Source organism: Neolamprologus multifasciatus, chromosome 14, assembly GCF_963576455.1.
Source record: "Neolamprologus multifasciatus chromosome 14, fNeoMul1.2, whole genome shotgun sequence".
Classification (NCBI taxonomy): Eukaryota; Metazoa; Chordata; class Actinopteri; order Cichliformes; family Cichlidae; genus Neolamprologus; species Neolamprologus multifasciatus.
The window spans coordinates 37,226,950-37,251,546 of NC_140452.1; the positions used below are offsets into that span (position 1 = coordinate 37,226,950).

The 24,597-nt window shown below is 44.7% G+C and overlaps 1 protein-coding gene across 4 annotated transcripts in view; it reads right to left on the minus strand.

Moving 5' to 3' along the window:
* Positions 1–2,599: 2,599 nt before the first annotated feature.
* usp32 (ubiquitin specific peptidase 32) overlaps positions 2,600–24,597 on the minus strand; it is a 75,169-nt gene continuing 53,171 nt past the window's right edge. For 3 of the 4 annotated variants that reach the window (XM_085184470.1, XM_085184471.1, XM_085184472.1), the window contains 17 exons: positions 23,252–23,333; positions 23,094–23,168; positions 21,996–22,134; positions 21,738–21,843; positions 21,400–21,573; positions 16,976–17,150; positions 14,960–15,111; positions 13,930–14,041; positions 13,669–13,853; positions 13,398–13,582; positions 13,024–13,110; positions 12,497–12,617; positions 11,763–11,954; positions 11,426–11,651; positions 10,872–11,326; positions 9,759–9,851; positions 2,600–9,417 (listed from right to left, as the gene is read on the minus strand). In XM_085184470.1, the coding sequence (XP_085040596.1) occupies positions 9,244–9,417; positions 9,759–9,851; positions 10,872–11,326; positions 11,426–11,651; positions 11,763–11,954; positions 12,497–12,617; positions 13,024–13,110; positions 13,398–13,582; positions 13,669–13,853; positions 13,930–14,041; positions 14,960–15,111; positions 16,976–17,150; positions 21,400–21,573; positions 21,738–21,843; positions 21,996–22,134; positions 23,094–23,168; positions 23,252–23,333 (2,733 nt within the window). In that variant the 3' untranslated portion in view covers positions 2,600–9,243. Of the gene's footprint in view, positions 9,418–9,758; positions 9,852–10,871; positions 11,327–11,425; positions 11,652–11,762; positions 11,955–12,496; positions 12,618–13,023; positions 13,111–13,397; positions 13,583–13,668; positions 13,854–13,929; positions 14,042–14,653; positions 14,696–14,959; positions 15,112–16,975; positions 17,151–21,399; positions 21,574–21,737; positions 21,844–21,995; positions 22,135–23,093; positions 23,169–23,251; positions 23,334–24,597 lie in introns of all 4 variants that reach the window. The other variant, XM_085184473.1, reaches the window with a different exon arrangement.

Below are 24,597 nucleotides of genomic sequence, written 5' to 3' on the forward strand. Positions count from 1 at the left end.
GCACTAAGAAATATTGACACCCTTTCCGTATTTAAGACACAGCTCAAAACACACCTGTTTAGACTGGCTTATTCGCTTTAATGCTGATTTTATCTGTTGTCACGCTCTGTTTTGTAATTTTAACTTATTTTATGTATTTTATGACTATTGTTCCTTTTATTAATTGTGTTTTTTGTAAGGTGACCTTGGGTTTCTGAAAGGCGCCCTCAAATAAAATGTGTTATTATTATTATTATTATTATTATAAACTGGGGTGAGTGCATATAGACACTGCTCCAAAAAATACAATTAAAGGAAAACTTTTTAATCAGTTAAACTTGTGGGATGTTGCTCTGCTCAATTAACCCTCCATGCACCTGTGGTCCTCAGGGTCAAAAATGTCCCCACTTCATTTGAGTGTTTTTTAAAGTATAAATTGTCAATCAGTTCAGTGTTACATCTTAGTTTTACTTAAGACCAACACATTAACACAAAATTTACCCAACATTATACATTTTAGGGCCACCAGGCCTTGTTTCCATAAAGTACACTGTGTTTCTGAGCAAAAATAAAACAAGACAATAAAATATTTAATTGTTTAGATAATTTTGACTATCTGACTAACTACAGAGTGCTGTATGTTGAACTTTAGTGAGAAAGTTGTTTTTGAAGCAGTTATAAATTTTAAATGGCAGCACATAATCACAGCTGTGGTCCTCAGGGGTCAAAAATAACTCCATCTGGTTTGATTGATACTTAATTAATATGAAGTGGATTTTCCCCCACTTTTAATTAAAGCTTAATTCAAACATTTTGACACAACAAACTTTTTTTTTTTATTCCATTTCAAATTTAAGTCTGATAAAAACCTCATAAAATGAATTTTTCTTTGTTTTTGGGTAAAAAAAAAAAAAAAAATCATCAGTTATTGTGATTATTAAGAGCAGGAGGGGCCGTTACTCAGTTTGCTGCTATTAGTGATCAGGATGAAATCCTTGTGAGACCCTGTACTGGTGCACTGGGTCCTGCTTTCCACCTGGTGCACGACAGTGCCCGGACTCATGTGACCAGATTATGCAGGCAGTTCCTGGAGGATACCTCAGCCTGGTCTCCATGCTTGCTGGACCCACGTCCAACAGAACACCTCTGGGAGATAAACAATATGAGAACAGCACCAACCAAGGCTGGAGATGGAGCAACGCTGAAAGAGAAGACCGGTGAAGGACGCAACACATAACAACAATGCTCAGTGGCTAGGATCTAAGAGCACACCACAGCAACCATCACAGTGGCAGAATGACTCACAGAAGCTAAAGCTACAGAAGCTAACTACACTCCATCAGCACAAATTAACGAGCTGCTGATGTAGGAGATACACCCAGAATGGCTAACTGAAGGCTGTATAGTCCTGATCCCCAAAGATCCCCAGAGGAGATCAGTCACGTCCAACTACCGGCCAATAACCTGTCTCAGCACTACATGGAAGCCCCTTTTAGGCATCATAGCAGTAAGATGGATAGGTGTATGGCTCAATACATAACCAAGGAATTGGCAGAAACACCAGAGGGGCAAAATACCAACCACTGTTCGAGCAGTCTCGCTAGACTTCTAGACTTCTAGAGTCTCTAGAGTCTCTAGAAGTCTAGAACTGTACAAGATCAGCGTGATGCTGAGAACCTTTCTTCAGGAATCCGATGGGGGAACAGAGACCAACCGAGGCCAGCTAAAAGTCAATACCACAAGTTGCCATCAAGTCTAGGATCTAACACATGCTCTGTCCCAAAAGCTGTTCTGCATAGACCTGAACCCCATGGATGGAGCAGTCGTTAACCACCTCTAGATGGACGACATCAAGCCTTATGCCAGGAGTGAACGAGACACCAACTCAGTGATCCACAACAACAACATGGGAATGCCATTGGACTGGACAAGTGTGGTCACATGGTAACAAAGAGAGGGCAACATTGCAGACAGCTACAAGTACCTTTGGGGGTACACAGAGGCTATTTGGAACCATGAAGAGGCCACCAGGAAAGTTGCAACCAACAAAATAAGAGATAAAAGCCACTGACATTGAAACAAGGAAGCTCCTTACCATGCATGGAGTCCAGCACCCTCCAAGGAAGGACCTCACTCTCCTGCAGCAGTGCGGTATGAGAAGGGTCCAGAGGAACAAGTGGTATAAATGAGCCCAGAAGAATCTGGTCTACATCAGAAGGTTGAATCTAGTCAGATATGCAGACCACCTCAACCTTCTGGATGACTTATACGCAAGTGTGTTTCAGGCACGTCTAACCAGGAGGAAACTGTGGCAGAGCCCATGAAGCTGTGGTTGCAGCCTTACCTCCCCTACAGCGAAGACATTGACTGTATTCCAAATATGGATAAAATAAAGTAGCTCAACCTCGACAAAAGTCACTCTGCTGGGTTGGGAAGGCAACATGAAGGAGCCAAGTTAGTTTATTACTACAGTCTGATTATGTTAAACTTGTGGGGTAAATGTGGAACTTTTAGGCCGTTGGCTGCTTTAATCAATTGGGGATCAAGGAACAGCTGAAAGTGTTGGGGTACCTGGTGACCCAGTGGTTTTGATTTTGTTTGTCTATATTCTGTGACTTAGTGTTTCTGTATTTCTAGCTCCCTGAGTTATTTAGTATCTCCTGATTTCCAGTCTTAGGTTTATATGCCTTTTCATGTCAGGTTCGCACTGCTGTGCTGTTTCCTGTTTTATTTTGACAGTCTGCGTCTGTTAATGTTTCCAGCTGTGCTCTCATCCTGTGTCTCGTTCCCTCGTTATCCTTCTCTGTGTTTAAGCTCTGTGTTTTCCTTGGTCTGTTTCACGATCCCTCTCATGCTGTGTGTTCTACCTGTTTAATTCTTGTTAATTTTTCCAGTTGAACCTCCGAGGACCTGGCATCCACACGTGGACATCACATTTTGGGTTGTTTAGACCAAAATATTAAGTTTCGCTCTACAAGGGCCTGATATCCACTTATGAGGACGTTATCCTGCCACTGTTCTATCGAAATTTAAAACGAATGTCTTCATGTGTGGACAGTGTTGGGGAGTAACGGAATACATGTACCGCCGTTACTGTTACCGCTGTGGCCATAAGAACACTGTGTGGGCTGTTCTGTTCTGTGTCTCTTTACCAGTGTTGCCAACTCCTTAGTAAGGAAAATCGCTATTGGCTGTCCTAAAAGTCGCTAGAAGTCGCCAAATGACGTCATCGCCTAATTTGCATAATTTGTCATGCTAATGTAATTGTAACCTACGTTGTTGGAGAGAGAAATAACGTTGTGGAAGAGACATAAAGTGAGTAAAAAACGTCCTAAATGCAGTTAGAATTTATTTAGAACTACAAATTAAATTTATTTTAGCAATTATTGTTTTTTAATGTCACAATTCCAACCCTGCTCCTTTATCCAGGCCTGGACTGGCAAAAGTGACCCGAAATTGGCACTCTGGTGGAGTTACTTTGTGTGTGAGAGTGTGTGTTTATAAGTAGTTTTAAACCTTGTGATCCACAAAACAGCCTAACAGTAAAAGAAGAACTCATGCGCGATTCATTTGCAGTTTGGACGCACAGGTGTGAACGTCTCCTGCCCTGATAGCAGCTGGGGGAGGACTATCCTCCACCCGTGAGCGCTTTGGCACGGGTGAGGCGCCCACGGCAGCACCGCTGCTTGTTGAGAGTGAGAGCGATACGCGTTTTCACGTCAAAAAGTCGTCATAAATAAGTCTCCAATAATACCAGAAAAAGTCGCCAGATTTGTCGCTAGTCGCTTTTTAGAAAAAGAGTCGCTAAGGGGGTCTGAAAACTCGCTAAATATAGCGACAAAGTCGCTAAGTTGGCAACACTGCTCTTTACTGTGCTTCAGACTCTTTGCAGGTCCCTCCCCTAATGAAGAGTAGTGAGCAGCTGATTGGACCGTGGAACACGTGACAGTGTTCAAAAAGCCGCTCTGACAGCTCCCGCCAGAGAGAGAGAGAGTGGAGCGAGCGAGTAGCTTGACAGCCGACGCGGTCCTTACCCTGGTTACCAACCTATACTTTTGCTGTATTTTTGTGTGAGCGTGATCTGTGAGAGCCGCTCCTGCTGTGTTAACTTAGTGCTTAGCTCTCTCTCTGCGTGTTTCCTGGGTGAGAGAGCGCCTGTTGTTGTTGTGCTAAGCTAACAGGCAGAATGCTACAGGTATAGCTCTAAAAATGTAGCCTCATAGGCAGTGTAGTCCGTGCTGCAGGGAGAATGGACTGCCATAAACGTTATGTGTCTGTGAGCGAGGGAGGGAGAAACAGGAAAAGTACGAGCTGTCATCGAGCAGAAACGGGAGCTGGAAGCATGTAAATATAATAATAACCACTGCAGCCAAGAAGAGAGCCTGACGAGCCCAGTTGTAAGTAAGCTATTAAGACTCGACTGTACACCGTGTTCCTGTTTTCCTCTGAAACAATAAGTTCTGTTGGAGCAGCCTTTCAACGCCTCTCTCTGTCTCTGCTAGCAAAGTTGACCCAGACAACAAAGTAAAGCTAGTTTTCAGCTACGAGCCCGACACAGAACCCACCGTATTAGCCAGAGGTCCCTTTACTACGGTTCGGAGCCGCGGACCTTCAGTAACAGTAATAAATCACAGCAATAGTACATTCATGTAGTTGTAAACAGCATGATAATATATTAAGTAATCCAAAGTATTCAGAATACGTTACTCTCATTGAGTAACGTAACGGAATACGTTACAGAATACATTTTGGGGCATGTAATCTGTAATCTGTAATGGAATACATTTTAAAAGTAACCTTCCCAACACTGTGTGTGGATCTCATTTTTCTCAGCAACAAACATCAGGTAAAAAACAAAAACCTGGTAATTCTTTGTTTTTACATTCATCAGATCCCAGTCAACCTAAATAGCAAAGAGAAATTAAAAATGCATGCTATGAAAGAGTTCAGGTCTTAGGAGGTTAAGTTAGTTTCCTGTTTTTCTAATAAATCTAAGTTTCTGAGTTTGACCTCCTGCAGTCGGCACGTCGGGTCCATTCCTGCCTGCCGCACAGCCTGTGACACAAAGGAGCTGAAAAATATATCTCAGTGAAAAAAAATGAAGAGTGTTGGAGTTAACCAGTCAACTTCTGGCCAAACATAATGAAACACAATCGAGTTGGATCATTTCTGTATGTGTGATGCTTTGCTCCTGCTTGTGGTATTAAATTGAGATGATCAACAAGGCTGTTCTTCTTCACAAGTCTACGCAAATTACCTGAAATGTCAGATCAGGGTTGTGACAACAACAACAAAACGACTCTGATGTCATTTCCTTTGCTGAATTTAATTTGTTGCTTGGGTATTTCGTTACAGATCAACAGGATCACTCCATATACACAACTACAGGTACAGTATTTTGTACAGTTCATATTCAAATACATAGTTTTCATTGGCTTATTTACAAAAACACGTTTTGTTTATGTACACGTTTTCATGTCAGTGCAATGTGACTTTCTTCCAACGAACACCTTACAAAAAAGTTTATTAAATTAACACATCTGGTTCACATCAGACAGATATGAACTTAAATAAAAAAGAGGCTACACACACTGAAAGACAGCTCAGTAGTCGATTGCACCGCCTGACACACTGTGAACTAATCTTGCTGGGGGGCGGGGCTTCAGATGCTAGCCCGATGTTCTACAGAATCCGTGTTTGCCCAGTTTCAGAGAGAGTCCAGTTTCCCTGGGCGTCAAATCCTCGTTCCTGGGTTAGAAAAATTGTGCTGAAAGTAACCCCGACATGAAACATTTCTGCTAAGAAGCTACCGGCCGTTTGAGGGCACAAAAAGAAAGAAGTTGACATCTATTGCACCTTTAAGTAGAGCAAACATCGCAAACTGAGCTCTCAAGGGACAATTTTTCCTTCGAGTCCTGTGATAACCTTCAACCACAGACACAAACTGGACATCGTCTACAGCTCAGTGCAACGGCAGGAGGGTGGCGGGGAAAAGAAGAAGAGCTGGCCAAGCAAACATAAATAACACTCTTATGTACATTTCCATTTGTTCAACAAATGTAATCGTTGCAGAAGGAAATAAAGTTTCATTCAGTGACAGATATATCTCCAAGTACATCCATAACAAAGTCGTCTCGTCACAAATACAGCAGCTAAAAAAGGGAGACGAGGCTCTGCGCTCTAGAAGACGAAGCCGGGCGCCATCGACAGTCTGCCGTCTGTTCACAGTGATTGGACGGAGCCCCCTGACGTGACGGGAGCTCCGCCATTGCTGCTACAAAGCAGACACACAGAACTCTGCAGCTGGAAGCATGCGGTGAAAGCATGGGCTCGTCCATCTCAGAGACCTCAGCAGTCACGTCAAAGCAGCCGAACCTCCAGAGAAAAGGAGGAGCGGCAGCTCTGACTCGGCCCACAGAAACAAATCGTTTGCTCAAACGTTGGCTCCAGTCGTGTAGCGATGCATTTACCGTCCTCACGCAAACAGACTTTGGTTACTTTCCACACGTGAGCACATCTGTCTACGGGGGGGGGTGGTTGTTTCCAAATCATTTCCCTGAAAACATCCCGGCAAAAGGTGAAAACGTTCTAAGACACTTATTTGATTTTTCTTAAAACTTTCATAGAACTTCCTGAAAAAACAAGTTTAAATATTTATTCATTTCCACCAGAAACCATCAAACGTTATGCCAGCAGCTAAGAAATGAAATCATTAAAAATGGACACTGTTGCCACTGCTCTGTCTACACTGACACGTCACTCGCGTTTGTTGGACACCCATCAGTCGGACTGGCCCACTGGAGGAAAAGGGGGAAACTGGTTTAAGATATGAAACACTAAGCTATTAAAACTATTGAGACTGGGCATTAAGATCTGCTAGAAATACAGAAGCTGGAGTGAGACCTTACAGTTTGTGTTGTGCTTTGATGGTACTCGTTCACAAACACGTGGTTTCAGCACCCCTGCTGCAGGACGGGGGCGCCTCACACGGCTCTCCAGGCTCGATACCCAGAAAGGTGAACGCTTGCATTGGTGGTGTCATTCACAGGCAGGCTGCTCATACACGAGGCAGGGCAGATGTGGCCAAGTGCACAAGCCTATGGAGGCTGTAGCCAGTGAGCTAGCCAACACGTGGTTATCCATAGATTGATTTTTTCCCCCTAAAAATAAAAAGTGTTCCAGGAGCATCTATGATCACCTGAGCAGCAGGAGGTGGGACCACTGCAGCGATACTTCACTGCCTCTTTATACGGTCGTACTTCAGGTTTTAGGTGTGCTGAGCGGCATTGAAGCCGAGGCTGAGCCAGAAACATGCTGTTAAAAGGAGCTCTGTTCCTATTACACATTAAAACAACTCAAAACTACAAGATGGAAGCTTTAAAAATGTAATGATGTGGAGTCGGAGAGAAGCGACTGACCAACCCTCTGCAGCCGCTCCGTTGGTCATCGCCTCTCACTGTGTCTCAAATGAAATACAAACTGTCTGACACAGTGTGTGAACTCTGATAGGCGAGAGAAATCACACACGAGTGAATTTATCGGAGATATTTGTTAGAAATCTGTCCGATCTATGAGTGCACGTCCACGCTTGACACTGAAGGAGCTCTTCTTTATTTCCTATCGTGCACACGCTGGTGCAAAAGTCACTGCTCATATTAAACAGCATGACTTCTGACCTCACAGTCCAGGAAGGTTTATCAGGTCTGTATGAATTGACTGAGAGTAGAAATATGAAATGTGATCGCTTCAGGAACAGAAGTTAAAACAAAGGTGCTTTTCCAACTCCACGTTTGCACGGTGCAACTAAAAGTACCTGAACTGTGAATCATGCAAAGCTGCTGTAGTTGCGTGAAAAAGAAAAAACCCCAACAGTGCAACACATGTAACACTCATGGTTAACAAAGGCCTCGCTGCCTCTGTGCAAAGTAGCCAAGGTGACACCCGGTTAGAAACACACCGATCTGTGGGACTCATGCAGGTTCGAACGTGAGCAAAGTACAGAAGTCATATGAGACAGTAATAAAGGCTAAAGTTGAGCAAATAAAAAAAATCTCTGGTTCTTCAGTTTTGACACTTTTAAAATAAACGGTAAAATAAGTAATTGGCTGTGATGGACGCAGGAAGTCCAGGTTTGGGTCGACAGCAGAGAACTGCAGAGGTTTGCATCAGCCCGTGGAGACGTGCCTGATGTCTACAGGTGGGGCCTTTAGGCAGCCTGAAGCAACTCTAAGAAAAAATAAAAAAATAAAGCCGATCCTCTAAAACGACACATTTACATAATCAAACATAAACCGTGCATCCTTTTAAATCATGGCACCTGTCCCAAACAAACCCAGATTCTCAGTAGTCTTGGCTACATACTGGTCAACATTGCACAAATCACCGTGGATATTTGGCAGCTGCAGGACCAAACAGTTTTTGGCAAACGTGCCGAATTTGATGTGAACATCAGGACCCGTGCGAGTGTCCTGGAAGGGGAGGGGGGGGGTCTTTGTGGGGGTGTTCCTGAAATGTATGTACCGAGTCTCCTACACTAAAAGGAAGCATTTCATGATATTAATACTGTCACAGACTTCTGGGCTCCGGTTGGCTGAGAGAATGCAGGAAGCGATGAGGTAGCGTATGACGCGTGTTTTCCTACTCACACTATCGCTAATAAAACCTCAGCAGAACCATTTGAAAGCTCGCCCTGGCGTCCGTCGTCTCCGCATCGCGTTGACCCGTGGCACTAAACGTGACTCCAGCACACAGTGAGCGCTGGGCCCCGTTGGCATCTGTAGGCCTGCAGGGACTCACACCTGGAGCACGTCGGGTTTCCCTGCTCAGGTCAAATCGTGACTCTGGGTAGAAAAAGCTTTTGTTTTGAATCCTGACATCACAAGTGATAAGTGCACGATAAAAAAGCAACATCGCTGCATGACTCGGCCGCACTGCCGTACATTCAGAGATGCGTTAGTGTGCAAGTATATTTTACATCTATGTCATGGTGAGGATCACGGGGTGGGAGCTGACGGGAGTTCGTTGGGCTCAGCAAAGTGCACCGCTTGGGTGCTTTCACAGGGAGGGGCTTCGCTGTTGTCTTAGCGAACCTTTTCACCGATCCGTGTTTGCAGTCGAGTTTAGAAAGTGCTGCGAAGCAGCCGCAAAGACGGCGCGCGGTTCAACTGTTAGCCGTTCGTGAGATCTTCTGGCGCTTCCTGTTCAGAGCAGCAGGCTGAAAGAGGCGAGCGGGCGTAGTGCTGGCTGATGGAAGACGAGCTGCGGTCACTGGAGGACGCAGTATTTCTTGTAGTCTGACTCAAAGTCTTCGTCCATGCTACTGGTGTCGGCCATCTTCTTGCCATCAATCTTTGGCAGGAACTGGGAGTAGTTGACTCCCTGCTGCTCGTAGAAGAGAATGTAGGCCGAGTCGGTGTCGATCTCCTCGGAGTGCACTTCCTGTAAATGAAAAAACAAAGCGGAGTGTTGTTACAGCGGGGTCACATTTAGGGGTGTCGACAGAGCCAAACCTTTCCTTACATCACAAGAGTGAGACAGACTGCTGTCTGCCCGGCGTGGTTTTGGTAAAGGTGTGTGTGTGTGTGTGAGAGACACTTTAACCAATAAAACAACCCACATAAACAATGCACAGCTTTAACAGGACCATCTGTTTCCCTGCACAGCGCTCAGAACACACAGCTCCTCTAAATTGAGTCTATGGAGGTCGTACTGGATGTGTAGGAGACTGTAACTAGTTACTTCGTACCTGCAGACAGTAATGGAGGTGTGCTGGTCCTTACCTTACAGCTGCTGTCATTGTAACAGTACCATTTCCCATTGGGGTTTTTGGCATATGTCACGTAGTGGCCTCCTCCCAATATTCCTGAATGGCACTGGAGAGATGAAGCAGAACAACATTCAGGATTCTCTAGGGCTGCCACAAACGATTATTTTGATAGTCGACTAGTCAGATCATCATCCATTGGACGTAAAAGGTACAGCTTATTGCACCAGCAGCATTTAACTATCATTAGCTTACAGCTTTAAGTGTTTAAGGTATGTGCTAACTAAAAATAAAGACAAGATGACAGTTTATTAAATTTTAATGAAGTTTGCAGATTGTTTCGGTGAAGTTTAATAAACTCCTTGCTATCTAAAATATAACAGGACACCGGAGTAAATTATCAAGCTTCTCACACTTCTGATAATCAGCTGTCTGCTTGACGTTTATTCAGCTGTGTAAAAACTATAACTTTAATCTCAGCCAAACCGATTTACTCAGGAACAAATAAAATACTGAAAAAAGCCAAACAATAACATTTTGAAGTTATCTGAGTGACTTATATATCATGTTTAACCTGAGTAGCGAAAGACAGCTCACCGGCTCTAGTTAGCCTAGCCCCTGGCTAGCTATCAAGCTAGTGGCTAACAGACGTCTCCGAAAACGTTGGAGCGCTTTTGAAAATATGTGGTGTCTTGATAAACTGAGCAGATATTTGAGGTTTACACAGCTACATTCTCACCTGAAAATATGTTAAATGTTTATTTTGTGACCCAGAAAGAATAATAAGAGTAATATTAAAACTAACTAGCTGCCGCCATTGTTGGAAACTGAGCTGGGCTGCGCTATGAATTCTGGGACACAGCTTCTTCTTCTTCGGGGTTTAACGGCAGCTGGCATCCTTGTACATGCAGTGCTGCCATCTTCTGTTTCAGTCCGTTATTACACTCTTAAATCCTACTACTTATTCCTGCGTCTTTTGGGATCTTACAAAGCTTCAAACGACGCGTCGACTATTAAATTAGTCGTTGACGATTTTGATAGTCGACGTAATCGTGGCTAGTCGACTAATCGTGGCAGCCCTACTGTTCTCCCCGCCCGTATGCCAGCGTGCCCACAGCGCCCGACTTACTGATATTGCATAGAGGTTGTATATGGCATCCAGACACATGTTGTCTCTGTGCTGCAGCAGAGCGCCGTCCGGCTCCGTGCTGCTCTCCGTGCTGCAGTCTGAGCACAGCCCGTTGCTGTCTCCGTTCACCAGGACCACGTCACAGTGGCTGCTGGACGCTTCGCTACCGGAGGACGATTCTGATGTAACGCCCTCTCCTGACCCCTGAAGCCCTGACGCTCCTCCTGCTGCTGGACCCTCTGGGTCCGCCTGCGGTGCATCGTCTCTCAATTCGGCCTCAGAATTAGCTGCTCCGTCCAGGTTCTCCTTGCTGTTGGAGAGGCGATGTCTGCTGCCCAACTGGGGAAGGCGCAACCGACCTGGTCTGCGGCCTCCGCTCCCGGCCTTCGGGCTGCCAGACGGGCTACTGTTCCGGCTGAGAGAGGGAGCAGACTTCCTGCTTGAAGCTGGGGAAGCTGTTGGGGAAGCAGCGGTGTTAAAGCATTAGTACTTCAATTTTTACATTCTTTAAAAAACACAAACAGCGATAAAAGTCTTTACTGGACATGCCGTACCTTTGGGGAGGTTGCCAAAGCCAGCGGGTGCAGAGATGGAGGACAGATTGTCTTCTCCGACCCTCAGCAGATCCTCGCTCTCACTGCGGGAGTGGAGGCAGCGATGCTCGAGATCCCTGGGAGCCAGGAAGGCGCTGGGGTCAAAATTCTCCCGTGGAAACTTGACGATCTTTTGGGACTTGATCCAGCGACCGTTCACGAACTGGAAGCGCTTCAAGTGGACAATCTACACAAGTGAACACATGTCAGACACCGTCTCTAAATTGATTTCACGTGAGAACATTAAATGCTACCAACACGCATCGTTTCACATAAACACTCAGAGTCTGCTCCTGACCAGTATGGGCGGCAGCCTCCAGAGGTCCAGCTTCTTGGTGGCCAGTCGGTGGGTCTTGCACTTGGAGCAGTAGTAGAGTTCGTCCTCTCCCAGCTCCTCCTCGCTGGTGAAAGCCTTCAGACAGCTGTCCAAGCTGATGGGCTCAGCCTGAGCTCGCCGAGACTGCTCCACGCTGCAGTGCTCCTCCACAATCTGCAGGGAGAGGAGCGCGATGCATGACGGAGGATGATGAGACGAGAGCAGACACTCGGGGAAACAGCTGCCAGGTGTCGTTTTAGTAAAGCCGAGCAAAGTGCAACTTTTCAAACGTCTTTTTAATGCATCTAACAAGTTTCACTGCTCAGAAACTCATTTTTCCCAGAATTCACAGAAACCACAGCACTTACCAAAACACCTCGAAGGATCCTGGACTCTTTAATCTGACATTTACTGACTCACTGACGCCTCCGTGTGGCCAAACTCTGAATAGCACCATATTCTGGTTTGCACAGCGATCATTACACGAGGACCAACTGGACCCTGATGTAGAATTGCTAATATGACAGTGTGAAATATGAAAGCAGTGTTGCTGCTCATCACTCCTCCTGCTCCGAGGAAAGCTGCTGTTTACAAATGATGACGTTACTGACAGCGAGCACTGTTTTCACAGAAATTCCATTACTGCTCTAACTCGAAGTGACTTTTTCTCTGTGTGTGTGTGCATGTGTGCATGTGTGCGTGCATGTGTCCTTTACCCTCTCCTGGGAGGTCTGGTAGCGGAGATGCAGGGCAGTTGGATCCCAGTCTACAGCTATGTAAGCATTTCCTACAGCAGCTCGGTCTTCTGTGCACTCTATCGTGCAGCCTCTGCAGAACCTGCAAACACACAGATGTGCAGTACAGATGTGTGAGTTTTGCACAGTTACAACAAATCAAATGTCTACTCCCACTTTAAGCTGTATGTAAGCCTGAATTTCAGAACTTCAGGACGATGAGGTTCGGTTTATTTTGCCACAGCTGCACTCTCACTTTAAGCACAAAAACAACAAAACTCTGTATTTCCAGTATTGTAATTCAGGAGGAGACGGCGTGCATGGCGTCTATCTGAGATATTAGCTGCAGCATTTGCACGCTGGGGGCACCATACAGGTGATAGCAGGGAGCTGGAGGATTAAAGAGTTCGGCTGCGTCACACAGCTGAGCTTTTGCGTACACCTCAGAGCTGCAGAGCATGTGTGAAAACGGCTTTAGTCGCGAGCGTCTGTATCTGAAACGCTCTTACCTGTACCACGGACACCAGGCACACGAGTTTCCATCCTTGCCCACGACCCTCAGAGTAAAGGGGTACTGATAGCCCATGCTGTCATCACTGCACGTTAAAAGAAGAAAAAAATGTCAACAAACTTGTAACAAAGTTGTTTTTTCCTTCCAAAATTAAATTACACTAAACAACGGAAGTGGCACGGATCAGCTGATGCTGATCCGACCTGATCCTGATTGCATAAGAGTCCGGACAGACCTGCTGCCTCTGTTTAACAGAGGAGAGCAACAAAAGCAGTGGAGGTTCGCTCGTGTTCACAGAGGAGGATAAATGCTTATGTTACTCAGAATCACGGGAGAGTTTCTCTAATAAAGAGATTGGTAGGAGGACGTTACCAGTCCTGGGCGTGGTTGCTGGCCTCCTGTGGGGGCAGGGGACTGGCCAGTCTGGACACCTGGATCCAGACGGCGTCGTACAGGTCCTTCTTACTGGTGTGCACAGTGCAGGGAACAATGAGCGGCATGCCGAACAGACTGGGTCGGTTCTTCTGAGACGACAGGAAGTACAACTCTGTGCGCATCTAAAGCGGGGGGCACAAACATTTACATGTTACGTCTGCAACAACCATAAAATGACGCTGCGTTTGTTTTTTCTACGACTTCTCACCATCTTCCTGTGCATAGCGATGATGTATCCAATAAAGGGGCTCTCGTGCACCGGTGTGATGTGTCCATTGGCGACCCCGTTGGCCAGAGGCGTCTCAGGGCTGCAGGGCCCGCCGTTAGGGATGAGGTCCAGCTTACTGCCCACGTGCCCATTGGCAGCTGTGTTGTTGGCTATCGGTGTGATATCTGATGGAGGAGGGGGGGAAATGAGGAACTCGCAGACAGCTCTCTGGCGAGTGCGCAGACGTGTACGATGACTCACCTGTCAGTGTGGGTGAGCTCAGTGATGTTGGCGAACCCGGCACCGGGACCTCGAACGCACACAGGAAGCCGTTGACAGACAGACGGACCTTCTGGTTATCCTGAGGGAAGTTCTGAAAACCGAAGGTCACCACATAAGACTGCAGCAATAAACACGCCTACATGCAAACATCTCAGCAGTCCTACGAGTTTATTACAGGCCGGTGTGCCACACGTCTAAAACCTCGGTAGGACTTGGTGGGCTAAATGGCGTCTGCAGCAGCAGCTGCGTGTTTCCATGCAGCCATATAACAACTGGACGACGTGCTGCAGCAGCACTCACATCCTCTGACACTTTCTATCTTTGATCGTGTTCGACGTTTCAGCTGTTAAATTCTGGAGCGCTCTCGCTGCGCCGCATACGATCACCTAAAACATCAAGATTCTTATTATGGACACAAAATACACCTCAGAGAGGAAACGTGACCATGTGGACTGATCGACAAATGAGTGTTAAAAACACTACAAGGTTAGAGTTAGTAACATGTGAGTGTGTACGGTCATGGACTGAACACAACATTACGCCCCCCACCAAGAACCAACCACAGCGTCTGCCACAGACGGGCCCTTTATGTCGTCCGGGAGAGCGACCACCACCTCCACCACAGCAGCAACATTTCCACACACCAATGAGACAACGCGGCCAAAGTGTGGCTCCGACCCACACGCCTCGATTATGCACGTACCGTGGCTTTCCTGATGGCTGCTGTGAGCACGTCTGAACCAAACTGTGAGGAACATTAACATAACGTGATCACGTCTCACTGAGAAGAGCATGAGGTTACGAGTGTTACGAGATACGAGCATTACTCACGCATTTGTAGTTTTTAAGTATAAATCATAACCTAACTGAGCGAAGACAAACAAGCAGTGACTGCAAAGGTTCGAGACAAAATGATTCAACGGATCCTTTATTTTAATGTCGTCTTGTGCTGCGTGGCGCTCAGAGTAAGTGTGAGATGAGGCGTTTAGCGTCAGCGTGGCGTGAATACCTTGATGTTAGAAGAATGGACCTCAGCCAGGAGGATCTGCTCGGGCTTCAGGCTGCACAGTTCACTCAGCTGTTTCTTCAGCCCGGTGTACTTCTCGTCCATGTTCAACCTCAGGCCGTAGCGCACGGGCGTGGAGCCGTCCAGCTTGATAACTACAGACACATCGCAGCATAACAGAATTTGTTCTTTAATAAAGATTTTTTTAATGACCACACAGCACATTTTTATAGATTCACTTATACAAAAAAATACAAATCCAGCAGAGTGTGAGAGAATGAAACAGCAAAAGGTGAACCTCCTATAAGAAGGACACATTACTGCTGTAGGGCTTCAGACAGGCTGAACGAGGGAAACATGGTCAGCTCCAGGCTGGAAACATGAAAGATCTTTGTTAGGGGTGCAACGATACACAAAATTCACGGTTCGGTTCGGTTCGATACTTTGGTGTCACGGTTCAATATTTTTTCGATACAAAAAAATGTTCATGCCTTTTTAATTTGTCATTTATTAAACTTATAAATATATATTTTAACTCAAACGTACAGTTTTTACATTTAATTTTGCTGAAACAACAAAGTAATAAAAAATAAATCTATCTGATGGAGAAATCCCTCATCTTTGGAAAAGAGAGTTTATTACAGAGAAATGTCTCTTTCCAAAATAAAAGCTATACTATACGCTTCTTCTGGGCTATATTCTCAGCAGCATATTAAACATATCAGGTCCCCATAAGGAGAATCATGTGCTAACGGCTGTCTAAATGACTCGGGTAAAGTTTGTAGCATGCTGCTTGTTGTTTTTGTCTGCTTCCACTTGTCTTTGCACTAGGATGATGTCGGAGTAAATGTGCAGTCATATTCGTTGTGTTCACACTAGTGCTGTCAGCGTTAATCTGACGTTAACGCCACAACACGGCAAATCTCCGTTAACGAGCTACCGCGGATCGCCCCGTGCGTGGGACTGGACGGCCAACACGTTAACGAGCTAACTGCGCTAACGCACTAGTTCCCACCCATGTAATTGAGCATTGCGTGGCACATCCAACATACTGTTTTACTTTTGTCCATGACGCGCTTACCTTCAGGGTCATACGTCACATGAAAACCAAAATAGTTCCAAACGCCAGATCTGAATGAGGGTGGGGGAGGTTCAATTTGCCATGTTGCAACGAGCTTAGCTTCTGTCTTGCTAGCTTGCCCTGCGCTCAGTGAATCTGCGTTCGACTACTCCGCCTAGGCTGCACTGTCGAGCGCAGATCCACTGAGCGCTCAACACAGACTGCATCATCAGAAGGAAAGTTGATAAAATAAATTTAAAAAATTGTATTGTTCCATACATATGTGTACCGAACCGAAAGCACTGTATCGAACGGTTCAGGGGTATTGTTGCACCCCTAATCTTTATGTACAGTCACACTTCCGGCGAGGCTGCCGGACACTGGCGCCACCGGGCCCTCTGACCACCACCAGTAGGCAACGGGTGAAGTGTCTTGCCCAAGCACACAACGACAGAGACTGTCGGAGCCGGTCTTAATAGGAACATTTTTTCATACTGCCTTATCATCTCATCTAATGACTGCGAGAAAGGAAAAAACCATTTATCAGCGTGTCAGAGCACTCCTTACATTGTGGTACATCTTATCACCTGTTGAAAAGTAACCTGACGAACTAGCCATTTCCAGTAGGATACAAGCTTAAATCATCGCAAACTGGTTTCTCAAACCTGTCATTGAGTTCAATGCACTGAAATGACCTACAGAATGACCTACTGTCAGTTTCGTGGAGCAGCTTTGTGGATGTGGTGGGATGGGAGAACAAATCTGCAGCAACTGTGTTGTTCCATCATGTCAATAAGAACCAAAATCGGAGACACTAAGAATTTTATTCTGAAGCAAAAAGGGAGTCCAGCCCAGTGCTAGCCAGTCTGCCTCCACCTTTAACCATTAACACTGACCAGTTCTGCAGCAGGAAACATTAACTTGAAGCACAGTTGATTTCTGTTCATCGGCCTGCTCACCGGTGATCTCCAGATGCATGGAGCTGTCCATGGGCAGAGGCAGAGACAGGAAGTTGAAGGGATCAAAGCGAGCGCTGATGTGGCCGCAGGTCTTACACTTCACCTGAGACTTGAGCTGTCCGTGGAACAGATCGACCACGATGGAGCGGTTCCTACGCAGGTGATTCTCCCACGCCTGAGAGGAGAAAGCAAAGCAGACCGTCACCAGATCATCCTGTTAACTCTGTAAATCCCAACATCAATACGGAGCCTTATCCTCCGATTCAGACAAACAGATCACAAAGGCTGTGAATGAACGACACCCCTCTAAAGAGGGGGGGGGCTCGCTCTTCAGCTGAGACCACCAAGCCTGAGGATAGAAGTCAGAGCTCTCAACAGAGTGAGCTGAAATAGTTCAGCTACAGTTATTAGAAGTCCTTCCCTCTGAAGACGTCCTTTCTTTCTTTTTCTTGATGTGGTAACAAATAACTAAACACCAACAGATAAAATGTGATTAGTGCCACTGCAGACACCGACCTCTGACCTTTTGTGTTTCAGAAAAATTAATAAATAGTATAAAAAAGACAGTAAATATGATTTGAAGTGAGGACAATGAGTGTTTAAGCTCACGTCTTTCTTATTGTTTTTGAAAAGCAGCCCATCACACTCCCACCACCCTGTCTGACTGTTGCTGTCATGTTCTTGCTGTGTTAGTTACACACCACATGTAACGCAACCCAAACCTTCCAGGAAGTTCAACTGTTGTCTCGTCAGTCCATTTCCCCAGAAGCGATCATCAGAATGTTTTTGGCTAAATGTGAGACGAGCCTTTGTGCTCTCTTTGGTTCTCGTCATCTCATTAAAAACTAAAATGCCAGAAGAGATTTCTTTAAACACAGATGCCATTTTTTCCTCAATCTCTTCCTCACTGTTGAATCGTGACCTCTGACCTGCAGTTCTTTGTTGTTCTGGTGTGTTGGTGACCTCCTGGATGAGTCTCAGCCTGGCTGATCCTGGAAGCTTCACCGCTGTTCCACGTTTTCCCATTTGTGGATCATTACTGTCACTTACTGGAGTCCCAAAGCCTTACAACTTACTTTGTCATCCTTTCCTCAATGAAAAGTGTCAGTGACCTTGTTTCTCATCAGTTTCTTTAGATTGTTGCTTTTTTAACAAAGCAGGCTGGAAGATTTTTCAGAGGTGCTATTAAGGTGACAACAGGACTCATAGCAATCAGTTAATTAAAAATATAACAGTTGGCAGCTTTTCCCTTAATCACAGATGAAGTCAACATTTAAAAACTGCAGTTTGTATTTACTTCACTTCTCTTTGTCTAATAATAAAAATGATTTGGTGATCTAAAAACAGCAAACATGCAAAAACAGAAATCAGCAAATGTAACCAACAATAAGCAGCGTTGGGGAGTAACAGAGTACATGAACCAGCGTTATTTAAAATACAAAACACGAGTAACTGTATTCTGTTACAGTTACATTTAAAAAGGCTGTATTCACAATACAGTTACTTTGTTGAAATAAAGGGATTACTCGGCGGTCTTTTCCTGTTTCGTACGTTAGGCTGCCCCCTCTCTATTTCTTCATAATTCCACGTCGGTGGAAACCCAAACAAAACACGCGAGGCTCTAATGCCCGTGTGTCAATCTCACGTCTCATAATGACGTGAAGAAATATTTTTTAAATTATTGTTCAAAAATGATTTAATATGAAGGCAGAGTGTTACAGCCCAGCTGTAAGTAAGCTGTTAAGACCCGACTGTACACCGTGTTCGTGTTTTCCTCCAAAAACAATAAGCTCCGTTGGAGCAGCCTTTCAACGCCTCTCTCTGTCTCTGCTAGCAAAGTTGACCCAGACAACAAAGTACAGCTAGTTTTCGGCTACGAGCCCGACATGAACCCGACGTATTAGCCAGAGGTCCCTTTACTACGGTTCGGAGCCGCGGACCTGTTTTATATGAGCACGGAATAGTTTCTATACGAGATCGCTGCAGAAAGTGCAGCCTTACCTAATGTCCACCTACTGTTACTCATTTATATTAAGATTTAAACATCTAGTTGGTGTTGGTGTGGAGAGTAACCTTCAGTAACAGTAATAAATCACACAGCAATAGTACATTCACGTAGTTGTAAACAGCATGATAATATATTAACTAGAGACGGCACGATACCACTTTTTTATGTCCGATACTGATATCATAAATTTTGATATCTGCAGATACCAATATGAATCCGATATAGTGTTTTTTAATCAATAAAAACGTTTTTTTATATCTTGCTGCATTTTGTATAAGTTCATACTCAAGTTTAAATAAATAACAACATTAAAGCTATTCTGTTATACCTGTATGTAAAAAATACACTGCGCCCAAAATATTTCATAGTTCAGCAACACTGATCAATCTAATAAAGTTAAACCTGCTCCATCCTCCCTATTCTGGTATTTTAAAGAGTACTTAGCAGAAATATTAAACAACCTAACTAATAGGGCTGCAAACTCCCAGCAAAAAAAAAAAATAGGGAACCACCCTCCACCTCATGATGCTTAATCGATGTAATCAACTTTAATTTGATGCAGTGTGAAAAAAATTATTTTTCAAGAATAATTAAATAGATTCAACATCTTTCTTCAACAGAATTGCAGACTGCACAGATGGTTCCCAAAGGAAAAAGTACTATAGCTTACTAGGGTATATTAGACTTAACAGTTACTATATACAGTAATGGACTTCTATACATTTTACATCAGATTAAAACTTTGGGTGTAAGATTTGGATAATTATTTATTAAAAGCTCGACATTTTAAATGAGAATAAGAATGAAAAGTATGTCTTTGTGCCCCCTTTTCCCTGTTCATGCCCTATCGGCCCCCCTGGCTAAACTTTGCTAGATCCGCCCCTGCACAGTTACCAGCCGTCAGCTACGTAGAAAAAGATCCTGGTGTAGAAATAATATTAAATAAAGTCTAACAACAGCTTATCAAGCTTAAACGTGCTGCTGTTGTTCAGCCGCTGGTTTCCTCTTTCTGGTGCAAAGTGGGCCAAAAACTAAGAAGAGAGACGGACTCATGACAGAAAAGCCGATCAGCTGATCATTAAGCAGTTTCATGATTGAAGTAGCAGCAAGAAGAGGCAGTCGCTCCATATATCTGTTGTTAAGCTTAACGCTGGAATGCTTTACAAACATTCAGAGATGAACTTACACACTTGCTTTACTTCTCTCTGGGAAAACTTCCTCGGAGTTTGGTAGCGAGGCTCCAAATACACACAGCCGCTCTATCACGTGACCACACTGCTCCAACGTTCTACGGTTATGAGCCGTGTTGCAAGTTTTGTGAGGAGCTTTTTTGATATTTAATGGATCGGATTACATTTTTTATTTCTCTCCGATATCTGATCCAGTAATTTGGGTCAGTATCGGACCGATACGTAATATCGGATCGGTCCATCTCTAATATTAAGTAATCCAAAGTATTCAGAATATGTTACTCTGAGTGAGTAACATATTCTGAATACGTTACAAAATACATTTTGGGGCATATACTCTGTAATCTGTAGTGGAACACATTTGAAAAGTAACCTGACAATAACATACAACAATAATATAACCAGTGTCTGAGCAGAAGCTTCCTGTTAAATATGCACGTGCACGTGAGAGAGCAGCGGTGGCCAGTGGACAGCTGTGATCAGCCAGAAAACATGAAACCTGATCAATACCAGGTAAGCTGTTTGTTGCAAGAACGCCTGATTTTTTTTGCAATTTCTGGGAAGACTCGTGGAAAAAAAACGTGTCTCCTGTCCTTAAATCTCAGGGTGCTACGAAACAACACTGATGCAATATTTGGCAACTTCCAAACGTTAGCCAAGATCACCTGCAGCGAGGCTGCGGGGCTCCGATTGTCCTGCAACATTACGCCACAGGGACACACACAGACTCAGTATTTCACTCAGTACTGTAACGTTCAGCAATTATGAACATCATCACTCTTTTGCATTCACTCGTATGAAGCTCTCAGCTTTTACTTGTACAGTGAACTAAGCACAGCCGGCTTCCCTGACAGGAGAGTTTGTTCATCTTTAGAGTTTGAACTCAGTCGCTCGAGCAAAGATCCTGGAAGTCTCAACACAATTTACCCGGCTGAAGGCTACAGCTCACCTGGCTGTGCAGGTGAGGCTACTGCAGAGGTGTGGGTTTAAACCCCGCCCAGATCATTACCGACCAACCTTTGCTACTACGTCTAATTAAAGGCTAAATTGCCAGAAGTTCTCTTTCTTTTGTTTGTTTTTATATTTATCATCTATCATTTGAATTAAAGCTCAGGGACTCCCCCGTTACTGTGAAATGTTTAAAATGATAATCCAGATATGTTTATTATCTTATTAACCAAAATAACTTATTCTAGCTCCAATTAATCAGCAGTGTGAACTCTGACCTCAGAGGCCACCTCCCAGTCTGGCCGACCATCGCTGTCCTTCAGCTCCACGTACGGCTTCTCGTGGACTCTGTTCAGGTCTTCGTGGAGGCCGTCGAGGAGGAAGGCCAGCAGCTCCTGAGAGTCCTGCTGCTGGAAGCCATTGAAACGGGGGGCGTACTTCGCTATCGTCCACTAAAGCAACGAATCATAAACTCTGATTAGAACATAAACACGACAAAACATAGCTGAGCCAAAAATCCACACTATCACATATTCTGTGGCCTCCTCTGGATGTGCACCCGCCTGCACATGTTGCTCAGAAACTCTAATTTATTGGAAATGCTGCAACTTCTCACCCTGAGTTTGAGTGGAGCTACATTCTTCTGTGTCCCGCTCCACAGCTCCATCACCAGGTCGCCGTAACACTTGGCCATGTGACCTCGCATCCCAATAGGATTGGTTCTATTGATACACCAAAAAAAACAAAAGTTAGTTAAAATGAAAATGTTTTTGTTTTTCCCCTCGTTGTTGTTTTGTATTCATTATAAACAGTTTGTGTTTTTCTTTGTAAACTATATCCACAAATACTCAAAAATATTTTGAATAAAAGGCACCTGTTGAGCTCGTAGAGGTGTCTCCCTGAGAGGAAGTAGTCTGTGAGAGGCTTGGTGTTGCTCACACACTGGATGCTCGAGTTCATGAAGCAGGTGTTGCCAAGGTTACTGAGGCCAGTCGCCCCTTTCTCTGTGGGAACTGTGTTGGGACACAAAGACGTGTTCAGATCCTAAAATGAGTCATACATACAAGCACTTATGACTTCAATATGTTCTTTACATATGAGAATTTCTGCTGGAGAATAAAGGACATGAGGCCAAACTGTCCTCAAAAAACAAACAAACACCTAAACAAAGAAACAAACAACCTTTGAACTCCAACAAACTTTATACAAATTTTAAAAATGGATCAAAGGGTTAAAAACATCCTTTTTTCCTCTTTAGACATAATTCTGTATAATTATTATTATTATTATTATTATTATTAAAATGTATTTAGTGATATAATCTGCACTGGTTATTGTTACTTTTTGGATTTTGGAGTTCAACATTTTCCAGAGCTCGGGCGCCGCCTTAGCTCACTAGGATGAGCAAGCAACCATATGAGGCCGCGTGGCTGAGAGCGGCCGGCCCGGGTTCGAATCCGACCCGTGGCCGTTTGCCGCATGTCCCCCCCCGCACACTCGTCACTCTACCCTTTCAAATAAAGCTGTACAAAGGCCAAAAAATGATCTCCAGAGCCTTTTCTTTAGAGGCAAAAGCAGAAAAATTAAATACGTCGATTTTTTTACAACGAGCCTGACTTGCTAATGAACACAAACTTCATAATCAGGTGTATTAAATGTTGAGCCCACACCTGAACAATCAGCAAACATGCTCTAACCATCAGGAGGATATCATGGCGTGATCTCACTGAGAAACAGTATTTTGGATATTTGTGTCACCCTGCGCTGCTGTAACCCTTCACGAGCCAAACCTGTGTGAGCGCTCGGTCGACTCTGCAGCTCCCCGTCACACCTCTGACCTCAGAGAGGGCTTTGAGATTTCTGCTGCTTCACTGCTGTGATTCCACACTGGTGACTGTAAGATTCACACCTGTCTGCTACAGTTAGCATCCTCTCAGAGCATGTCAGCGGTCGCACAGCTCTTTAAACGTACCTTTGTGTCTGTCCATCTTACTACTGTTGGCAATGAAAGACATTTCCTCAGGCCAGCTCATGTCTTTGTTCCTGACTGTGGAGAAACAAAAGACATGTTTGTTCCACTCTGCTGTGCCGTGATACAGAACGATCAGCGACTCTGCAGAGAAACAACACCTTCGATAACCAGCTGCTGCTCATCCTGGATCTTCAGGCTTTCCAGTGTGTGATCTTCATCATCCAGAAGTGTGAGGTAGTTCTAGTGGACAACAGGTAAAGGAAACAGGAGAAGATTGGTTGCAGTTCATATGGCTTTTTAATAACTTTTGACTTCTTTCAGCTCTGGGCTAATAAGCTCTGCTCAGCTTTCTTCTGTGTCAGCTTATTTTAAAAGCAGCTGTGGTCTGGGCCGGGTTAATCTGCAAGAAGGTCCTGGGGGGCAAAACTATCTCCTGCACACATGCAGTCAAGTTCAGACTTACCACCACCCCTAACTCTCAGCTACATAATAATGTCTACAGGAAGCATCTGGCTGCTTTGTAGCAGCTAGATGCTTCCTACAGGAGATTGAAGCTTTCTTCGATAGAAATTGAACACAACACTTTTAAAAACAGTGGATTTCTCCCTGTTAAACATACTAAACAACAGTTGGATGTGCGCTTTGGGATTCTGAAAGTGTTCTGACACTGGGGATACATTTTCCTTGCATTCAGTGTGCTGCAGAAAACTAATAAAGGTTTGTACGGCCTTCATAAACAATAATCTCTCCAGGTCTGTCCAGCACTCTCATCTGAAGCTCCGTCCTACGAAACGGTTTCCTTTTAAACATCTCATCAGCTTCATGACAGTAAAGCTCCTTAATAACGCTGCAAACATCTGTTGTGTTTCTGGTTGTTCTCTACTTTCTCTGGAAACCTGAACCAAAGCAGACATATCGCTGATATCTTGTTACGAACTTGCATGTTAATGTGTTTGTTTTGTGCAGGTGTGTTAATTTAGCTGTGCCAGGGCCCTGCTCCGATTGGTGCGTGGATACACTGCACCGACGTGACTGGTTCCAGCTGGAGGACCCGCCCATTAAAAGGAGGCTGGAGCGCTACAGCGGGAGAGGTCCTCGCGTTTCTCCTCAACAGCTGCTGGCTGCAGTGCGCTTGAAAGTTGTGGAAGTGGAGTGGGTAGGGGTGAGCTGCCGTTTCTTTTGATCAGCCGTTTTCTCCTGTTTTGAGTTGGTTAAGGAGGTCAGACTCTGTCTTTATTTTTGACTTTGTTTTGGTAAGGTCGGGGGTGCAGGGTTTGTGTAGATTTGTTTTGTTTATTGTTTTGGCCTTGGCTCACCCTGAAGTGTTGACGCTCCCATTTTGGTTCCTTTTTTTCACATTGTAAATAAATCACATTGAAACTAACGGATTTGTTTCCTGTGGGTCTTGGAGGGGAAGCGAGTGCCTCACTCATGTCATTGCCTGGCCCTAGACGGGTCGTAACAATCTCATCAGAGCCCAGAAATATAACAACAGTGTGTGTCT